This window comes from Selaginella moellendorffii, unplaced genomic scaffold, assembly GCF_000143415.4.
Source record: "Selaginella moellendorffii unplaced genomic scaffold, v1.0 SELMOscaffold_0, whole genome shotgun sequence".
NCBI lineage: Eukaryota > Viridiplantae > Streptophyta > Lycopodiopsida > Selaginellales > Selaginellaceae > Selaginella > Selaginella moellendorffii.
In genome coordinates this window covers 6,381,334-6,397,022 of record NW_003314261.1, presented here as the reverse complement: position 1 = coordinate 6,397,022, position 15,689 = coordinate 6,381,334, and the positions used below count along the sequence as shown (strand labels likewise).

Here is a 15,689-nt window from a genome sequence, read left to right as displayed (position 1 = left end):
CTGCATTTTAAGTCTCTGTTTTAGGGCGGCATGACGAGCGTGCTAAGCGCTCGAGCTGTCTCCGCGCTTGCCATTGCCACGCCAAATCGTCGCGTCTGGACTTGCGGAGGATCTCACAAGCAGCAGCAGCAACGGCGTCGCCATTGCCTGCCTCCAATCCACGCCGCTGCTGCTTCTGGTAATGTCGCCATTCCATTCGACAAGAAGCCCGCAAAGGTTCCACCTCTCGCTCCATTGCCGACGCCACCGGTGGAGGCATCCCTTTCTACGGTAACTTGCCAATTCTCTCGATGGAAAACTTCTAGCTTTGTCCTTCTTCTTCTTTTCCGATTGATTCGCAGGTCATTCCTTACCTCTGGAGATTGGCATCCGGGGATAGCAACTTGGGATGGCGGCTCATCGTCGCTGTGAGCTTTTTGTTTGCTGGAAAAGTATGTCGAAAACTTTGCTCTCTTTCTTTTCTTCCTTGTTCCTTTATGCTCTTGCGTTTCGAACAGGCAGCGGGGCTTGCTGGTCCTTTGTTCTTTAAATGGGGAATGGACGTCCTCGCTCAAGCGCCAGCCAAAGCTCTATCGACACAACAGGTGAAGTTTGCCGTCTTGGCGCTGGTTTTCTCGGCTTTAAGCAAGGTACTCTTGCTGCACTATATTCTTCCTTCTTTTCTAGCATGTTTCTGATAGCAGGCATGCGTTGAAGGCCCTTAGTGCAGGACTCAACGAGACGAGGTATTTGATTTTTGCTCCACTCGGTTTTGCTACCGGTCGCAGAGTGGGAGTTCAGCTGCTGGAACACGTCCTCGGGCTCGACCTGTCTTTCCATCTCGAGAGAAGAACAGGCGCCCTGTCTCGTATTCTAGATCGAGCTCAGAGAAGTGTGATGAGCATCTTCCGAGCTGTAGGTAAAGTCTTCTCCTCGGCCATTGTTTCTTGTTCTAAAGTCTTATCGTCTTTTGATGCTTCTGCAGTTTTTACTTTTGTACCAACAATTTTGGAGCTCCTTCTAGTCTGCGGGCTTCTAGCAAAACAAGTTAGCCCGATTGTTGCTGCTGTTGTAGTGGTAACGTTCACTGCGTACGTAGCCTGGACGTTTTACATTACGCAAGCTGCTGCATTGAGTCGAAAGGAGGCAAGTACAATCGTGTGTTTGCGCTCCTATTTACTGGCGCTGCTTGTCTAGGTGAATAAGCTGGACGAACTGGCCTCCGGTAAAGCCGTGGATGCCTTGCTGAACTACGAAACTGTTGTACAGGTTTGCAACTTCCGTTTTCTTCTTTTCCTATTTGTCCTTTGATATCATGATTCTCTGCAGTTCAACAATCAAAAGCTAGAAGTTATGCAGTACGATGCTCTGCTTCAAAATTATCAAAACGCAGCGGTATGTTCTTATTTCAATCTAGTTCGCAATTGTCACTGATTTCTTTCCTCACTAGCTTGACTCGGAAAAGCTGGTAGCGGCGCTAAATGCGGGTCAAGCTCTCATTCAGGCTGTTGGAATCGCGGTCGTAATGGGACTTGCCGGGTTTCAGGTGTCTCAAGGCATTATCACCGTCGGAGATCTTGTGTTGGCTAATGGTTTGATACTTCAACTCTCTGGACCGCTACAGGTTAGTAAGTCGAACCTTTTTTTTTCAATTTACATAGCGAACCAGGAATTCTTTTTCAAGGTGTAACATTTTCTCAACATGGATTTACAGTTTCTGGGGTTCATTTACAGAGAGCTTCGGCAGTCGCTTGTTGATCTGGAGTCCCTCTTCGGAATTTTAAGGTTCTGAGTATCTCACATGAAGAATCCATTGTTTTAACTGACAGTGTTTGGTCCAGACGAAAACCGATGCTCAAGGATGGTACCATAGATCTTCCTTACAACAGCAAAGGACTTCATTTGAAGGCGCACGATCTCCAGTTTAGCTACTCATCGAGAAAAGTAACCAAGTTTGTGTTTGTTTGTCCCTTCCATTTTATAACGCATGTAACAGGTCTTGCATGGAGTTTCGTTTGAAGTTCTTCCTGGTCAAAGTCTAGCGATTGTTGGACCATCTGGATCTGGAAAGTCTACAATATTGAAGCTGCTCCTTCGTCTATATGACCCTGAAAGCGGCAGGCTTTCGTTTGATGGTCAAGACTTACGTTCCATAACACAGGTCTGAACAATGTCTTGCATTTTTGTGCTTCTTTTTTATTTTGTTGGACTTCCAGGCGTCACTCCGTAGGGCAGTTGCAGTTGTTCCTCAGGAAACGGTATGCCTTATCCTGAAATTACTCCTTATTAGTGACCGGTGTATTGCAGGTGCTTTTTAACGACACAATTTCAAAAAACATTCTATACGGTCGACCCTCGGCAAAAGAAGAAGAAGTTGTCAATGCGGCCAAACAAGCGGTAGGCGTTTTTTTTCGTTTTTCCTTCTCCTTTAGCTCTAGTGTTTTGTGATACTCATGGATGCAGAGACTGCACGATACTGTGTTGCAAATGCCGGATTTATACAACAGTGCTGTTGGCGAACGGGGCCTGAAGGTACAATTATTTTTTCTAAAAGGGTAAAAACTATTGATGCCATGACTGATGAAACTTTCAGCTTAGTGGCGGTGAGAAGCAAAGGGTGGCCATTGCTAGAGCGTTTCTTAAGGCCCCAAGATTACTAGTGTGTGACGAAGCAACCAGTGCACTGGATTCAACAACGGAGGTCCGTTTTCTAAGTTTGCATCTGTCCCGTCTGAGTTTTTTCGTCTGCGCAGGCGGCTATCTTAAACTCTCTCAAGGAACTGGCAACAGGTCGGACCTGCGTCTTTGTCGCGCATCGCCTTTCGACTATCATGCACTGTGACAAAATCCTGGTAGCGAAAACTATCCCCTCTAGTTTCCTTAATCTCGATCAACCATTTCCATTTCCACTTCCACCTTTTCAGGTGCTAGACGCTGGAGTGATCGTGGAGCAAGGCACGCATCACAAGCTCCTGGAAATGAAGGGAATGTACTCCAGAATGTGGGCACTGCAAGAGTCGGAAAGCCAGAGAAAGCTCGTGAAGCAATAACAACAAAATCAAATCTTTGGATCAAACAAAAAGACACTGAAGCAAAGTAAGTCCATATCATTATTGTGAGTTTATCAGTTTCTTAACAAGCATCTGCAGTGTATGTGAGGCTATTGTCTTGAAGCCATGCGTTCACGTTAAATGACACTGGCCTAGACATGTGGTTTTGAGAGAATGGTGGGATGTATTCCACCCAGTCTACAAACCAGCCAGGATTCTTTCCTTTGTTATTGTGGTGCAGCACCATTCTACACACTGGATCAAATGCTTGGAGGCAATTTGCTACCAATCCTGTGAATGTTGATAGTGAGCAAATCTCAAAGTCATCTATGCCAGGATTATCCAGGGTGAATTGGACACTGGTTCCTAATAGTGTAGTGAATGTTACATCTACATCAGCATCAGTTCCTGCCCATTGAACACAGCCAGTTTTAATATTAACACCATATGTGCATTCTTTATCCTGGATAATGATATTGTTAGTAATTACGTGAAAAGAGAAAAACATGAGTAACCTTTGCTACAGCCAAAGCTGGAATAGGAAATAATATAGAAATAACAAAAAGTAGCATGTTATGTCCTGCAGAGAAACTTGGAACAAATACATTTATATCTCAAATTTTATGATCAATCATCTGATAATCAATAATGCATAGTCTCTATGCTGCTATTTTGGTTTTATTGTATAATTGGTCCTAGCTGGTTTATGATATTTAAGGAAATATCAAAATAGATTTTTCTAAAATAAAGAAACTATTTCTCTCTTCCTTTTTTAATCAATTTTATGTAAATTTATTTCACTGGAACTTACACACTAGGATAGATTCAGAGATTTCTATCATATATTCACGAGTGGTGGCAGCGCTCGCCAACGTCGAGCTGCACTTGGCACGACTGGGCAATGGGGAGAAGCGACTTGATGACTGTTCTACCCGGATACTCGGGGCTGCAAACGCACCCTGGATTAAGAACGTTGCGGATGGCATCGCAGCAATCGTCCTGCGGGGCGCCGCTCTGCGATCCCAAGCACGTCAGCAGCTGGTACTGGTTGCATCCCAGGCGACTAGACGCAGAGATCTCCGCTGGAACAAGCAGCGACGACGAGACGGAACGATGAGCCATCTGAGGCAGCAGCAGCGCCACCGCCAGCAACACCCGGGCGCACCGCCGCCATGAGAAGCAGCCCCTCGCGCCGAGGAATTCCATTCGATAGATGAAGAGTTTCTCTCTCCCTCCTTTGAATGCCGTGGTGGTGATACCCTCTGGTGAATCAATCGATCGACTTATAGCGCGCTCCTGGCGAGGGGAGAGAGAGAGAATATGTGCGTGAGGCTCTTAGAACACGAGTTGTTTTGGTAGGTGGACCTTGCGGTGTGGCTCTCCTCTACTAAAGAGTTCACGCTATTTCTTTGGCGTCAAACATTCAAACTTAGCATCAGTGACACTGCTAATACGTGAAATGCGCGAGACTACCTCGCTGGGAAATTCCTAGTCTCCAATAATGACAATAACAAACGTCCAATCTATCGCTAGAGTTCCATCAACCTTTGACCCAATCTTCTCTGTTTCTATAGAATGCTATCACTCCATACTCGCAAAACACGCATTACTCTTTTGCAAAGGCAGTGGGAATGCTGGGAATCTCCATGGCTCGAGAAGCATCCGAACCAGAATATGTTAGTATTTCGTCCTTAAAGTGCATTCCGGATCTAACAAAGATCAAAGATATCACTTAAAACTAACGTGAGAACACCACCTAGACCATCTTAGAGCAATCTAAGAAAAGCTTATAGAGTTTTTTGATTATTAGAATAAGTTTAAACCCATTTAGAAATTAGAAATATTGTTAAATTATATAATAATTATTAGTATTATTGTATTGTTAAAGTTTTTCCAAGGCTATATATAGACTGTGACAGTTTTTTTATAACCAATCATATTTAAATATTCAGATCAAATTGTTTTATTTCCAGATCTTATAATGTTTTCATAACAAAATTAAATTCCAACTTTCAACACCTACTAAAATTACAAATATATAGTCAAGTCATAACATACAACAGTTTGCTGAGAATGAATTTGACTCCTTATACATATTTGACAAGACTTCATATTTTTTAACTAAAAAGTCATTTAGAGTTTAATTTAACTATAATTTATAATTATTAAAAACCTATCATTTTATTTTATTTTTCAGCCATTATATTTAATATTCTTTATTTAAAGGTTTTTTATTCTAGACTTATTTAACTTTTTTTCTATGATTTTCTGTCGTATCAATCATTTTACTTCAAAAGTTCATACTATTGTTAATCTTGCTATTACCTCAAAAGTTCATAATGTTAATTCAGGCTGTAACAATGCTAAAAATGAAGTGTCATCTAGATCATTACCTGTGAACATTTTATAAACAATAAATGTCAATCTTTCAAACATAAAATACACTTGTTTCTAAAATTTCTTTTGCCAGACTTTTAGTGTTATAATTTTTTTTAAGCTAATGCATACTATAAAACATCTGGGTGGCATGGCTTGGCATTTACTGCTAAGTAGCAGCTTAATGATTTTTTACAATATTGAAAGCTATAAAAACAGAGTTCCTTAGAAAATTCTAATTTTTATTTTATTATATCCAGAGCAAACTTCCATGGCTCCTAATGTCAGGACGAACTCCATGTCCAAGTAGACAAAAGTGACTAAATTACCATATAAAATAAATATGATTAGCTGTTTCTTGGACTTTTAACTTTAATATTTTGTATCCTAGTGCAATAGCCAGAAATAATATCCCAAATCAGCCATTCAAATACACAAATGGCAAGCTATTTTGTGTGCACAGTGCTTACTTTGATTATTATTGGCTTGAAAGGTCACGCTGTTGATGTTAATCCAGATTGTGCAGATGATGATTGGGAGACTGAAATGAAGTGCCATTTAAAATATTACCAGCATTCCCAAGACGTGAACGTTTTTATACATGATGGCTCTAAAGATTTCTATTACAAACAAGAGCCTTTTCCCCTTGTTGAGAATACTTATTTTATTAGAAAACGAACAACTTTTTATGTTATAGTTTTCAAAGGGAGTGGATATTATGAAACTTCTGGATGGCATGGCTGGTCCTCATGGGCATTCATTGGATGCTATGTTCACACTACAGATCCCAATTCAGTGACATTTTATAGCGTTTCAGACTGTAAAAGTTAGAAGTGCTTTTAATCTCACAAAGTAGTTCATACAGTCCTAAGAGCAATTCTCCAGGCTCACAGGTCTGGAAAGTTTGGCTTTCTTGCGCTTTTAATCTCACAGACTAGTCCTTGAAATTCTATCTTACTGCAATTCTCCATAGGCTCACAAGTCTGGAAACTTTAGCTTTCTTGCACCTCGGTTTTCGCGGTAAGTTTTGTCGACTTTGAGTCGGCCTGTAAAGCCTTGTGGCAGCTGGCCGAGTTCTACGAAGTCAAAACGAGCCGGAAGTTCCAAGTTGCATCTCACGAAAGCTGTGCACGAGGTTTTTCCCCTGGTTGTCCGGAGATTTCTATCTACAGAATGGAAGAAACAAGTCGAGATCAGACTGACAACATCGAGCTTGAGACTCACTTTTGCTGCTTGAGTTCCTTCAGTCGAACTTCAATGTTGTGGACGACGCTACACGAAACCAAAGTGGATCGATTGGGATCTACTTGAAAGAATATAACTGCGTTGATTACCTCTCTGGTAGCGATGGCAGCTCCTTTACAATCGAGAGCACCATGTCAGCTTCAGTCTCGTGGCCTCCATACGTCGTTGGCTCTGCAAAAGCTTGTGAGCGTAAAAGAAAACGATAGACGCTACTAACCTGTCTCAACGTCTCCAAATACTTCCCCGCCGCTTCGAAGGTACTTTGTAGCGCGAGGTCCGAGAGCTCCAGCCAGTTTCTCCTTCATGGCTCGCCCGATCAGAACATACGCAAGCGCAGCAGTCTCGTCGGCAACTCCAGTGACATCCTTGTCGACTGAATCCACCTGCTCGTCATCCTCGAAGTTGATCTTCCCCTTTTCTTCCGGATTCTCTTCGATCTTGAGCTGGGACGAGCATAAGCTGTAGTCGAAGGTGTCGAAGTCATCGTCGTCAGCGTCGTCGGCGTCGGCCTGTTTGGCGGACATTTGTGTTTCGATCCACTCCCAGCTCACTTGCGCCAGCTCGCTGCTAAGATTCAGCACAGCCTCCACTTCTGCTTCCTTGCGCTTCGGGTTCCGGGTGTCAGCTACGCTTGAAAACTTGAGACTTCGCGGTCTGGCTGCCACTACCATGTCCACGGCCTCTTGCACGGACTCGGGTACCGTCTGACGCGTACATCTGTAGAGCGCCTCGCGTAGTATGTTCTTGATGGACTCGACGTAAACTCCTGGATGTTTCATCGTGTTCTTCTTGGTTTGTGTCAAAGTCTCATACACCGCCTCCAGTTCTTCGAATGGAAGTGCGTGGAGCTGGGCGATGGCCGAGAGTAGCTTTGTTTGCAGCAGCTCGGTGTCCGGGTGTAGAGCATCTAGCTTCAACACAAGCTGGTTGTCGTGCCCCTGAACTTCACGTGCATGGAGACTGATCACCCGCAAGGCCCTCTGCAAAGGCCGTGGCAAGCCATCCGAAGCCTCTTCCAAGAAGTTCTCGCAAAGTCTTGTGACGCGCACCACAAGTTTTGCTCGGGTACCGCCGATCTTGACGACGTATAGTTGCTGTTGCTCGTAAGGCTGCTCGGACAAGAGATCCGCCATCGCACGCAAGCAGCGATGTGGCAAGTCCTGTAGCGTCGGGAGTGTCAACTTCGCAGCTTCTATACGACTACACCCCTCCGGAAACCGAGGTAGCTCCATTGCTGTGGATCCCGGAAGCTTTTCCGTATCATACCGTATTCGTTTTCGTTTCCCTCGCGATCCCTTCAAGCCTCGTAAGAACTTCACTACGTTTTCCAGCCCCTGTTCTCCAGACTCGCCCAGTCTAAGCCCGACCTTTTGCAGGATGGAACGCTCCAGCCAAGCCCGATACTTCCTTTTCTTTGTGTCTTGCGTGAGCGTCGAGAACAAGGCTGACACCTCTGAGAAGCGTAGAGTTTTTATCAGCTTGGGCAGACCTTCCAGGATTTCGAGATTCGAGAGCCCGTCCAGATTGTTTACGTCCAGAGCATTCTCACTATCATCGTCTCCTTCTTTCAAATGGTCGAGTGCTGTCTCGATTACGCTGTGGATCAGAGAGTAGCCATCCTAGAAATGTAGCACTGATAGAAAAGAAAAAAAAAGTGAAAGAAATCCAAGAACTTACGCTACTATCATCCCTCCGTAGAAACGACTCAGCAATACATCTACAAAGAAGAAAGAAGAAATAAAACGAGCAGCGAGGAATAGTTACTTCTCATCGTCAACAAACGCGCATTTATCCATGACGCGCAGCGTTGTCTCGGGCCAATTTCGTCCCAGCCATCTACAAACAAGCAAGAAGCGCGATCGCGATCTATTACCAGCGACTCTAGCTGCTTTACCTGCGCTTGAGGACGAGCTGCTGCTCCTGGAAATAGATCGCCGCCATGAGCTTCGTGGCATCCTTTCGCAGCGCGTCCCAGTCGTGGTCCTCCTCCGCCATTGAGCTCTTTATTTCTCAAGAACCCTAAAACTCCTGGATAGGAATCGAAATATTTCTTCTTCCGGATGAGGAGGAGCGAGCGATCGCGGTGGAGCTGTCCTGGGAGCTGGTAAGTCTGCGCAGCCATCGCAGCGCTAGGAAGGCCTAATCGCGTTCTCTGTTTCCAGGCCATGACCTCGCGGAGCGCCGCTTCTCCGAAAATGTATCACCACCATCGCCCCCATTCGGCCGCCAAATCTCTCCCCGTGGCGCTGCGAGGAGCGCTGCCGGTAGTACTGATCGAGGCCACCAGGAAGAAGAAATCCTCGCTCCGGAAAAATGGGGAGCTAGCCTGCCCCGTCAAGCCGCCATCGCTCTTTGTCAAGCAATCGCCAGTCCCGGCGCGGCGGCCTCTCCGCTGCGTTCCATTCACGGATCTCGAGACAGGGCCGGTGGAATCGCGACATTCTCGGCAGGGAAGCGATGGTGGAAGAAAGAGTGAATCGTCTTCTTCTTCTTCACTGGTTATGGTGGAGGCGAGCAATGCGATCGAGGAACAGGGCAAGGCGTCCAAGTGGGCGAGCTTGTTCGAGGCCGCGAGCACGAGCAGGCCTAGCGGAGAGTCCCAGCAGGATCAATCCTCCAAGGACGCGGATGCCTGGTTTGACAAGATCTTCCCAAAGAACGTCGGCCAGGCGAAAGAGGGCGATGCCTTCGCGGCTCCCAAGCTCAGCGCCCAGCAGGAGAAATCCATCCAGCAGCTCCAGACGCTGGTCAAGACCCTGGGAGTGGCGACGAGGAACCCACCACCGCCAACCCGGAGGAACAAGCCGAGTAACAAGATCATCCGGCAGCTTCCAGTCCAAGGCGGAGCTGGAATCGTGGATCCAGTGCCATTCTCTTCGATCCTCAAGAAGCTCCAGTCGGTCTCCACGGCGGGGGCTCCAGCGCCTTCTTCGTCGTCTCAGCTGAAAGGATCGACCAAGTTGGCAGTGGATGACCAAGAACAGCAGGAAGAGGGCGAGGATTTGGAAGATGGTGGATCGAGCGAGGACGAGACCGACTCGGAAACCGAGAGTGATGAAGCTGGCGGAGAGATCCTCCAGCAGCAGGAAGAGCAAATCGTAGCTTCATCGTCAGCGATTGAAGAGAACGAAGAACAGCCCCAAGAAGCATCGATCGAGGAGCAAGTGGATCTCGCCAAGCTAACAGTGGTGAGCTTGAGATCCATCGCCAAATCTCGGGGCCTCACTGGATTCTCGAAGATGAAGAAGAGCGATTTGGTCGAGCTCTTGAAGAACTAGCAAAGATTTTTCTTGAGATCTTTTGAATTTAAAATTTTCCCGCAGAAATCGCCACCGTCGCTCCCGGCGTGGATGATCTCCACCGCTGCTTTAGGGAAAGGGCGTAGCCCTAGAGGAAAGCGATGCGCTCGAGTAGATGGCCAGTGAAGCTGCGGCTCCCGGATCTCCCAGGCAGAGATCTCCCACTCAGAGATCTCCCACTCAATCGCCACAGCAATCCCCGCGGGAGCAGGCGCCAGCAGCAGATCCAGAGCCGCGAGCTCCAGATCCACCACCAGCCGAGGAGGATGCGATCGCTCCTCCCGAGCCCCCAGCGGCGGTGGCGGCTGCTCCGCCAGCGACGACAGAGGTGAGCGTGGCTGGAGAGGAGCCGGAAGCTAAGCCGCCGGAGCGGCAGCTGATCAAGCGCGAGGTTGTTCGTGTGGAAGCGGCATGGCTCAAGAGGAAGAAGGGAAATCCCAACCTCAATCCAAGGGGATTTCAAGTGATTTGCACGCTCAGTGGCGGCATGGATCCCGCGACTGCGAAGAAAGTGTCGATCGGATCAAAGCCGCCTCCACTGAACAAGGTAAATTCTAAGCTTGTTTCTAGAGTTGGATGGTTTGAGAAGCTTTTTTTTTTGTTCTTGGACAGGATCAACGCGAACCACCATTCAAGAGCATTGCGGTTGATGTCAAAGAGTTTCCAGACGCCTATATGTTCGTAGCAGACGTTCCAGGATTGAGAAACACGGACATCAAGGTAGAGCTTCTGTCTAGATTGTTTCAAAGCTCGGATTTTGATCGCTTTTTCTCGACAGATCGATGTTGTCAACGATCGATTCATGACGATCTCTGGCGGCCGATCCCGCAACGATGAACCCGGTGCTTACTACATAAGTTTAGAGCGCACAATGGGCAAGTTCATCCGGAAGTTCCAGCTCCCAGGGAACTCCAATCTGGATGCCATGAGAGCAGGCTGCCAAGATGGCGTTCTTACAATCTTCGTCCCCATGGCGCCGCCGCTTGCCGAGCCCGTCGTCCGACCAGTGCTAGACGTCGCCTGGGATAGAAGAAAGAGCAAAGGCTAATCTTCCATCACACTGATAGATGAGAAGCAAAATTTTCCGGATTGGATAAGAAGGATTTGTTCTTCCTGGGTTGTTTTGCAAGAGCATTGTAAAGATGAAGCAATCATCGAAAGAAGAAATGGGGCATCATACGAATGCTTTGTCAACACAAAAGAATTCTGTCCCGAAAGATGGTGTTTGACATAGAGATTGAAATCATCTGCCCCAACTTCACTTCTTCGAGAAAACCATTTGTTCTGTCAGCAAAAAATTAGAGTGCCAATGTTTGCACATCAAATAAATCTATCAGACAAATCGGTCATCCTCCAGAACAAGCGCAATTCTCAGAAATCTCGTGTGGATTCACCGTATCTCCATGTCCCGGAGGAGCATCAGATGGAGCTCTTGTGTGAAGATCTCATCACCGAAAACGCACGCATTCTAACCTAAAAGACGCCCACAAACCCTAGCCCTATTGTGGGCTTTATATCCAAGATCAACGGCCAGGATATGCAATCTATAGATATTCTAGGATATTTTACTATTTAATGGTTATTATTCATTTGGATTAATTTTATATCTATGATTATAAACATGTTTCACTTCCTAGTATATTCTTGTTTATTTTAGTTGATATACAATAAAATTATTCTTGATTTATAAATTATAATATGTTTATTATTATTTATTTATTAAATTATTCAATAATACTAGATGAGATATTAAGGAAATCAAGCGTTGTTACATGCAACGTGTAGCAAATTATTAGAATTCTCTAACTATAAATTGATTTAATTTTATAGCCATTTAATTATTTATTTAAAGGTAAAGAGCTATTTATTATTATATATTTTAAAAAATGACAAACTTTCCTTTGGGCATGATTGCTATTACCTCAACAACTCCTAGTACTATTATTCATGTTATTACTTCTAAAGTTCATACTGATAATAATTACTTTAGTATTATCATCTGGCCTCTCACATCACTTTGATAAAATTTACATGGTATTTTTCAATTTTTTACATATTGTACAATGCCATGAGCTTGGCCGTGGCAGAAGCCATAGCTTTCTCCACTGCAATGGTAGCCTTTTCTCGATCGCTTCCTTCTGCCACACCGGCAGCCGAAACGCTGAGGTGATGGAACTCAAAGCCTTTGTGTGGCTCATGAGGTGTGGCTCTTGCGTGAGCTTGAGCTCTAGCATCCTCAGTGTTAATGGTGAATATTACTGAGTTTTCGGTGTTGTCCTCGCTCTCGCTACCACTGTTGTAATCTTGGCTATCCTCGGAGTTTGCATCCCAAGTGCTGTTCTTGTGGGACATGGCAGTGTCGCTGAGACAAAACTGTGCTTGTTTCTCAATCACTTCCTCGGACTTGTGTGGGGCAGCGTGAACCGCAAGCTTCTTCTCTTTGTCTTTGATCTCCAGGATGTCTTTGAGGAGGAGGAACACCGCATTTGATCTTAGTAGACCACGATGATTGCCTGGAACCCCATGCCTCGCAGTCGCAGTGAATCCATCAGCCTATGAAGAAAGCAGAGTTTAGAACCGGGTGATAGAAACAGAAGGTTACCTTGGAAGACTCGGATGGCACAGTGCCATCTCCATCCACATACTTAAAATCGGCCTGCAAAGTCCAAGGTTTCTTTGAGTAAGCATTAAAAAAGAGCTTCGCATTACCTCAGTATGGAGAATTTCCTTGAGCTCCACTATAGGGCATTTTTCACTCCCGTAGCTAGAAACAGTGGAAAAAAAAATCACCAATAAAAGTTGGCTATGAAGAACGAAGAAGACATACCAGACGTCGAATGGAGTTTTGCATGAAGTGCCATAGATGTTATAGAACTTAAAATCTTTTGGAAGCTTTGCAGAGAACCATAGACAGCGGGACTCATTCGCCCACTCTAGAATGCATCTATTGAAAGGAATGGGTATCGTCTTGTCATCATAACTCAGCTGCATAGAAAATGTTTAGTTTACCAGTATACCGAAAGAAAAGAATACCACTAACCGTGTTCTCTTTAAGTGCAGCTTCCATTACAGAAACACACTCGAGGGGTCCATATGAGTGTAGCTTGACGTGCTTGGGATTGTTATCATGCTTTCTGCGCCGCCTCCAGACTTGCAATTGTGGAGGGCGCTCCCATTCATGCGTGAGAGATGCCATCATCTCGTACACGGAAGGACATTCGACAAGCTGAAATGAACAAAACAAATCTGTTGAAGCAATCAAAGCTGAAAGAGATAGCTTTGTTACCAATTGATGCGTGCTCCACTTTGCAACCCACAGTTCCTTTTGCCATCCCTTGAGGAATTCCACTCCAGTGAGGAGGCAGTCTGTCACAAACGCCGGTGCCCCTGCAATTCCAAGTTTCAGTGCAACAAAGAAAAAGAAAAAGAAACAGCATTTCACCTTGAAAAGGTGTCGCGATTGTCGTCCAAGAATTGACGAGTCTTTCAAAGCTCTGACAAAAATGCAAAAACTCATAAGCCCGAGAGAACTACGGAGCCAATTTTCTCTTACAGCAGAATGAAGTGCCAAGAGGGATCTCACTAAAAGTCCTCCCATGGAATGAGAAATGATATTAACTTTCTTCCCACCTGAGGTTTTGTGTATGGCCTCTAGTCTTCGTAAAAGACCATCTACTGCCTCTGGGAGCCTGTTCCATTCCGATAGATAGCTTCAATTCGAGCGAACTTACACAAATCCAAGTACCTGTTGCTCTGGCGAAAATCATAGCCATAGCCAAACAAAGTCGTGCCTGCCTTGTACCCCCACTGCTCCAATTGCTCGATCAAATCGTGAAAGTTATACACGATGTTTAGACGTATGAACTGGTGGAGAAAAAAAATTGTGAGCCGAGAAAAAGATAGAATGAAAGAACCAAAACATTTACCACAGCGGGGTCGAGGATGTCACAACTAAACAATCCATAGTTCTCGTCTGGAACTTCTATGTGAGATTTTGGATCCAAGGACAAGGTTTTCCCTGCAAAGCAATGGCGTCCCACCTCCCAAACGATTCAAGTTTCAAATGCTTACCCGTTGCCGGATCATAGCGCGACCACAGCTTCTTCTTGAATTCGTGATCCGCAAAGAACAAGCGCACCCAAACGCGCTCGGCATTGTCGCTGTTGTCATCGTCCACGGCATTGAGAATGGAGCCGCCAATCCCAGGCACGAGTAGCAACGGCAGCAGATCGCGCTCGCCTGCATCGTCTCCGCCATGGCCCTTGCCAGAGATCCATTCCTCAATCTTCTTGATAATCTCGTCGAAAATCCCGCCAAACATGATAGATCCCGCTAGGAGTCAATCCCAATCCGCCATCGCAGCTCGTGCCGCCCGGATGCCATGCTGGCAAGCGTCAATCGATCCACGCCAACACCTGTGCCAGTCCACAAGGACACGCGATCACGCCACACCGCCACTATCGCATTCTTCACGTGTGCCAAGAGCCCTAAATTCTCTCTCATATTTTGTCTGGAATAACACTTTCTAGGATCGCGGTCAAATCGCAAGAGAGAATCGGTCGTGCCCAAGAGCCCTAACCCTATCCTCAAAATCAACGGTCGGAATATGCGGTCGCGGGTTCGATTCCTGTCCAGGGCCCCCAACTATATTACCACCACAAATACTAAAGGCTATGGCTCGGATCCAGGCGCGATATTCCTTGGAATGATGGCTGCCGCGATTATGGCAGCCTCCGTGGCGCCGTGCGCGCCCCGGGACGCGATCGATTGGAGCCGCTGCGGGAGGAGCTTCGCCCCCGGAATCTCCAGATTCTCGTGGGCTAGAACACGGGGGATCGCCGGCGGGAGGAGAAGGTCCACTTCTATGGGAGCAATCGTTGCCTCTGGTGAGAGCAGTAGATGCTAGTCACTCGCATTTGCCCTCTCTCGTCCAAATTCTCTTCGCGCAGCCCTGGAACTATTCTTTTTAGTGGACTTCTTTTCTATATGTTCTAAGCTTGCATTGCGAAAATGGTTTGATGAATGTAGCAGCCAAAGTTCTCACGCAAGATGAGCTCAAGGCCATGGCTGCTGATAAGGTCTCGCTCTCGTTCCTTCCTCCCGTGCTTTTCTCCATTCTTGTTCTTCTTCCACTTCGAGCTCTAAGTTTTCTTTTCTTCTTTGCAATGCAGGCGATCGAGTACGTGGAGAGTGGAATGGTTTTGGGACTTGGCACGGGCTCCACGGCTGCGTTTGTAGTTGCAAAGCTGGGAGAACTCATGAAGGTACGATCGTTTCCATGTTTCTACAGCTCTCACGGGCTGGAATGACTTACTCAGTCTGGAAAGCTCAAGAACATTGTTGGAGTTCCCACGTCAAAGGTTTGGGGAAGAGAATCACTCTCCGATGTTCACCAGTGCGTGTAAATGGTGTAGAGAACTGCTGAGCAAGCGGCTTCACTCGGAATACCGCTCTCGGTTCTCGATGATCATCCAAAGGTTGTTCCAAGATTGTGAAGCAACAACGTCCACTTACTACTCGAGCGTTTCGTGCAGATAGACCTCGCGATTGATGGTGCGGACGAGGTCGACCCCGATCTTAATCTTGTCAAGGGAAGGGGAGGAGCTCTTCTTCGTGAGAAAGTACGCAGTTTGCTTTCCTTGCTTATTCTCAATCTAGTTCCTTCCTTCCTTTTGCGGTCGGTTTTGAACAAAATAGATGGTGGAAGCAGCTTCGTCAAAGTTCGTCGTTGTTGTGGACG

At 46.1% G+C, this 15,689-nt stretch overlaps 6 protein-coding genes across 8 annotated transcripts in view; 4 read left to right on the top strand and 2 right to left on the bottom strand.

Annotated features, from left to right (window-relative positions):
* Positions 1-11: 11 nt before the first annotated feature.
* On the top strand, positions 12-3,370 carry LOC9643103 (ABC transporter B family member 23, mitochondrial). 2 transcript variants are annotated; one of them, XM_024685964.1, is made up of 18 exons: positions 12-270; positions 342-431; positions 498-629; positions 697-898; positions 965-1,125; positions 1,177-1,248; positions 1,309-1,374; positions 1,430-1,603; positions 1,694-1,764; positions 1,821-1,923; positions 1,976-2,140; positions 2,196-2,237; positions 2,287-2,376; positions 2,443-2,511; positions 2,573-2,680; positions 2,733-2,831; positions 2,904-3,075; positions 3,129-3,370. In XM_024685964.1, the coding sequence occupies exons 1-17, from the start codon at positions 31-33 to the stop codon at positions 3,027-3,029; spliced, it is 2,010 nt and encodes a 669-aa protein (XP_024541732.1). In that variant the 5' UTR covers positions 12-30; the 3' UTR covers positions 3,030-3,075; positions 3,129-3,370. The 2 variants fall into 2 exon arrangements, 1 of the variants encoding a protein (XP_024541732.1); XR_002993689.1 differs by lacking the exons at positions 2,904-3,075; positions 3,129-3,370 and having other exon boundaries at positions 2,578-2,680; positions 2,733-2,752.
* A 2,846-nt stretch (positions 3,371-6,216) lies between these two features.
* On the bottom strand, positions 6,217-8,662 carry LOC9643102. Of its 2 annotated transcripts, none has more exons than XM_024686073.1 (7): positions 8,545-8,662; positions 8,415-8,486; positions 8,328-8,367; positions 6,868-8,269; positions 6,740-6,821; positions 6,630-6,677; positions 6,217-6,571 (listed from the first exon to the last, which is right to left on the bottom strand). In XM_024686073.1, the coding sequence occupies exons 1-7, from the start codon at positions 8,643-8,645 to the stop codon at positions 6,568-6,570; spliced, it is 1,749 nt and encodes a 582-aa protein (XP_024541841.1). In that variant the 5' UTR covers positions 8,646-8,662; the 3' UTR covers positions 6,217-6,567. The 2 variants fall into 2 exon arrangements, with proteins under 2 accessions (XP_024541841.1, XP_024541893.1); XM_024686125.1 differs by having other exon boundaries at positions 6,868-8,246; positions 8,545-8,651.
* Positions 8,663-8,665: 3 nt separating this feature from the next.
* Positions 8,666-9,976, top strand: LOC112350359. The gene is made up of 2 exons (XM_024686446.1): positions 8,666-8,754; positions 8,813-9,976. Exon 2 carries the CDS (start codon positions 8,816-8,818, stop codon positions 9,926-9,928), a length of 1,113 nt encoding a protein of 370 aa, XP_024542214.1. The 5' UTR covers positions 8,666-8,754; positions 8,813-8,815; the 3' UTR covers positions 9,929-9,976.
* Positions 9,977-10,027: 51 nt separating this feature from the next.
* Positions 10,028-11,177, top strand: LOC9632796 (translation initiation factor IF-2). Its single transcript, XM_002961240.2, has 3 exons — positions 10,028-10,496; positions 10,562-10,669; positions 10,728-11,177. The coding sequence occupies exons 1-3, from the start codon at positions 10,065-10,067 to the stop codon at positions 10,995-10,997; spliced, it is 810 nt and encodes a 269-aa protein (XP_002961286.2). The 5' UTR covers positions 10,028-10,064; the 3' UTR covers positions 10,998-11,177.
* A 741-nt stretch (positions 11,178-11,918) lies between these two features.
* LOC9643101 (phospholipase A(1) LCAT3) lies at positions 11,919-14,458 on the bottom strand. Its single transcript, XM_002960599.2, has 11 exons — positions 14,021-14,458; positions 13,876-13,967; positions 13,695-13,813; positions 13,503-13,638; positions 13,392-13,443; positions 13,236-13,336; positions 12,990-13,175; positions 12,777-12,934; positions 12,659-12,713; positions 12,552-12,605; positions 11,919-12,502 (listed from the first exon to the last, which is right to left on the bottom strand). The coding sequence occupies exons 1-11, from the start codon at positions 14,268-14,270 to the stop codon at positions 11,999-12,001; spliced, it is 1,707 nt and encodes a 568-aa protein (XP_002960645.2). The 5' UTR covers positions 14,271-14,458; the 3' UTR covers positions 11,919-11,998.
* A 509-nt stretch (positions 14,459-14,967) lies between these two features.
* Positions 14,968-15,689, top strand: part of LOC9632795 (probable ribose-5-phosphate isomerase 3, chloroplastic) — a 1,377-nt gene continuing 655 nt past the window's right edge. The window contains exons 1-6 of the mRNA XM_024672344.1: positions 14,968-15,027; positions 15,121-15,213; positions 15,268-15,309; positions 15,364-15,426; positions 15,484-15,570; positions 15,647-15,688. Of these exons, the coding sequence (XP_024528112.1) occupies positions 14,968-15,027; positions 15,121-15,213; positions 15,268-15,309; positions 15,364-15,426; positions 15,484-15,570; positions 15,647-15,688 (387 nt within the window). The remainder of the gene's footprint in view (positions 15,028-15,120; positions 15,214-15,267; positions 15,310-15,363; positions 15,427-15,483; positions 15,571-15,646; position 15,689) is intronic.

Excerpts from the sequence above, each read along its gene's own strand:
- LOC9643103 (XM_024685964.1), top strand. The coding sequence starts at position 31 with ATGACGAGCGTGCTAAGCGCTCGAGCTGTCTCCGCGCTTGCCATTGCC. Across the intron at positions 630-696 it reads TTTTCTCGGCTTTAAGCAAG|GCCCTTAGTGCAGGACTCAA; the intron begins GTACTCTTGCTG and ends CATGCGTTGAAG. Across the intron at positions 2,238-2,286 it reads CAGTTGTTCCTCAGGAAACG|GTGCTTTTTAACGACACAAT; the intron begins GTATGCCTTATC and ends GGTGTATTGCAG.
- LOC112350359 (XM_024686446.1), top strand. The coding sequence starts at position 8,816 with ATGACCTCGCGGAGCGCCGCTTCTCCGAAAATGTATCACCACCATCGC.
- LOC9643102 (XM_024686073.1), bottom strand. The coding sequence starts at position 8,645 with ATGGCGGAGGAGGACCACGACTGGGACGCGCTGCGAAAGGATGCCACG. Across the intron at positions 8,487-8,544 it reads CAGCTCGTCCTCAAGCGCAG|ATGGCTGGGACGAAATTGGC; the intron begins GTAAAGCAGCTA and ends GCTTGTTTGTAG. Across the intron at positions 6,822-6,867 it reads ATTTGGAGACGTTGAGACAG|AGCCAACGACGTATGGAGGC; the intron begins GTTAGTAGCGTC and ends AAGCTTTTGCAG.
- LOC9643101 (XM_002960599.2), bottom strand. The coding sequence starts at position 14,270 with ATGTTTGGCGGGATTTTCGACGAGATTATCAAGAAGATTGAGGAATGG. Across the intron at positions 12,714-12,776 it reads AAAACTCCATTCGACGTCTG|CTACGGGAGTGAAAAATGCC; the intron begins GTATGTCTTCTT and ends CACTGTTTCTAG. Across the intron at positions 12,606-12,658 it reads AGGAAATTCTCCATACTGAG|GCCGATTTTAAGTATGTGGA; the intron begins GTAATGCGAAGC and ends TGGACTTTGCAG.
- LOC9632796 (XM_002961240.2), top strand. The coding sequence starts at position 10,065 with ATGGCCAGTGAAGCTGCGGCTCCCGGATCTCCCAGGCAGAGATCTCCC. Across the intron at positions 10,497-10,561 it reads AGCCGCCTCCACTGAACAAG|GATCAACGCGAACCACCATT; the intron begins GTAAATTCTAAG and ends GTTCTTGGACAG. Across the intron at positions 10,670-10,727 it reads TGAGAAACACGGACATCAAG|ATCGATGTTGTCAACGATCG; the intron begins GTAGAGCTTCTG and ends TTTTCTCGACAG.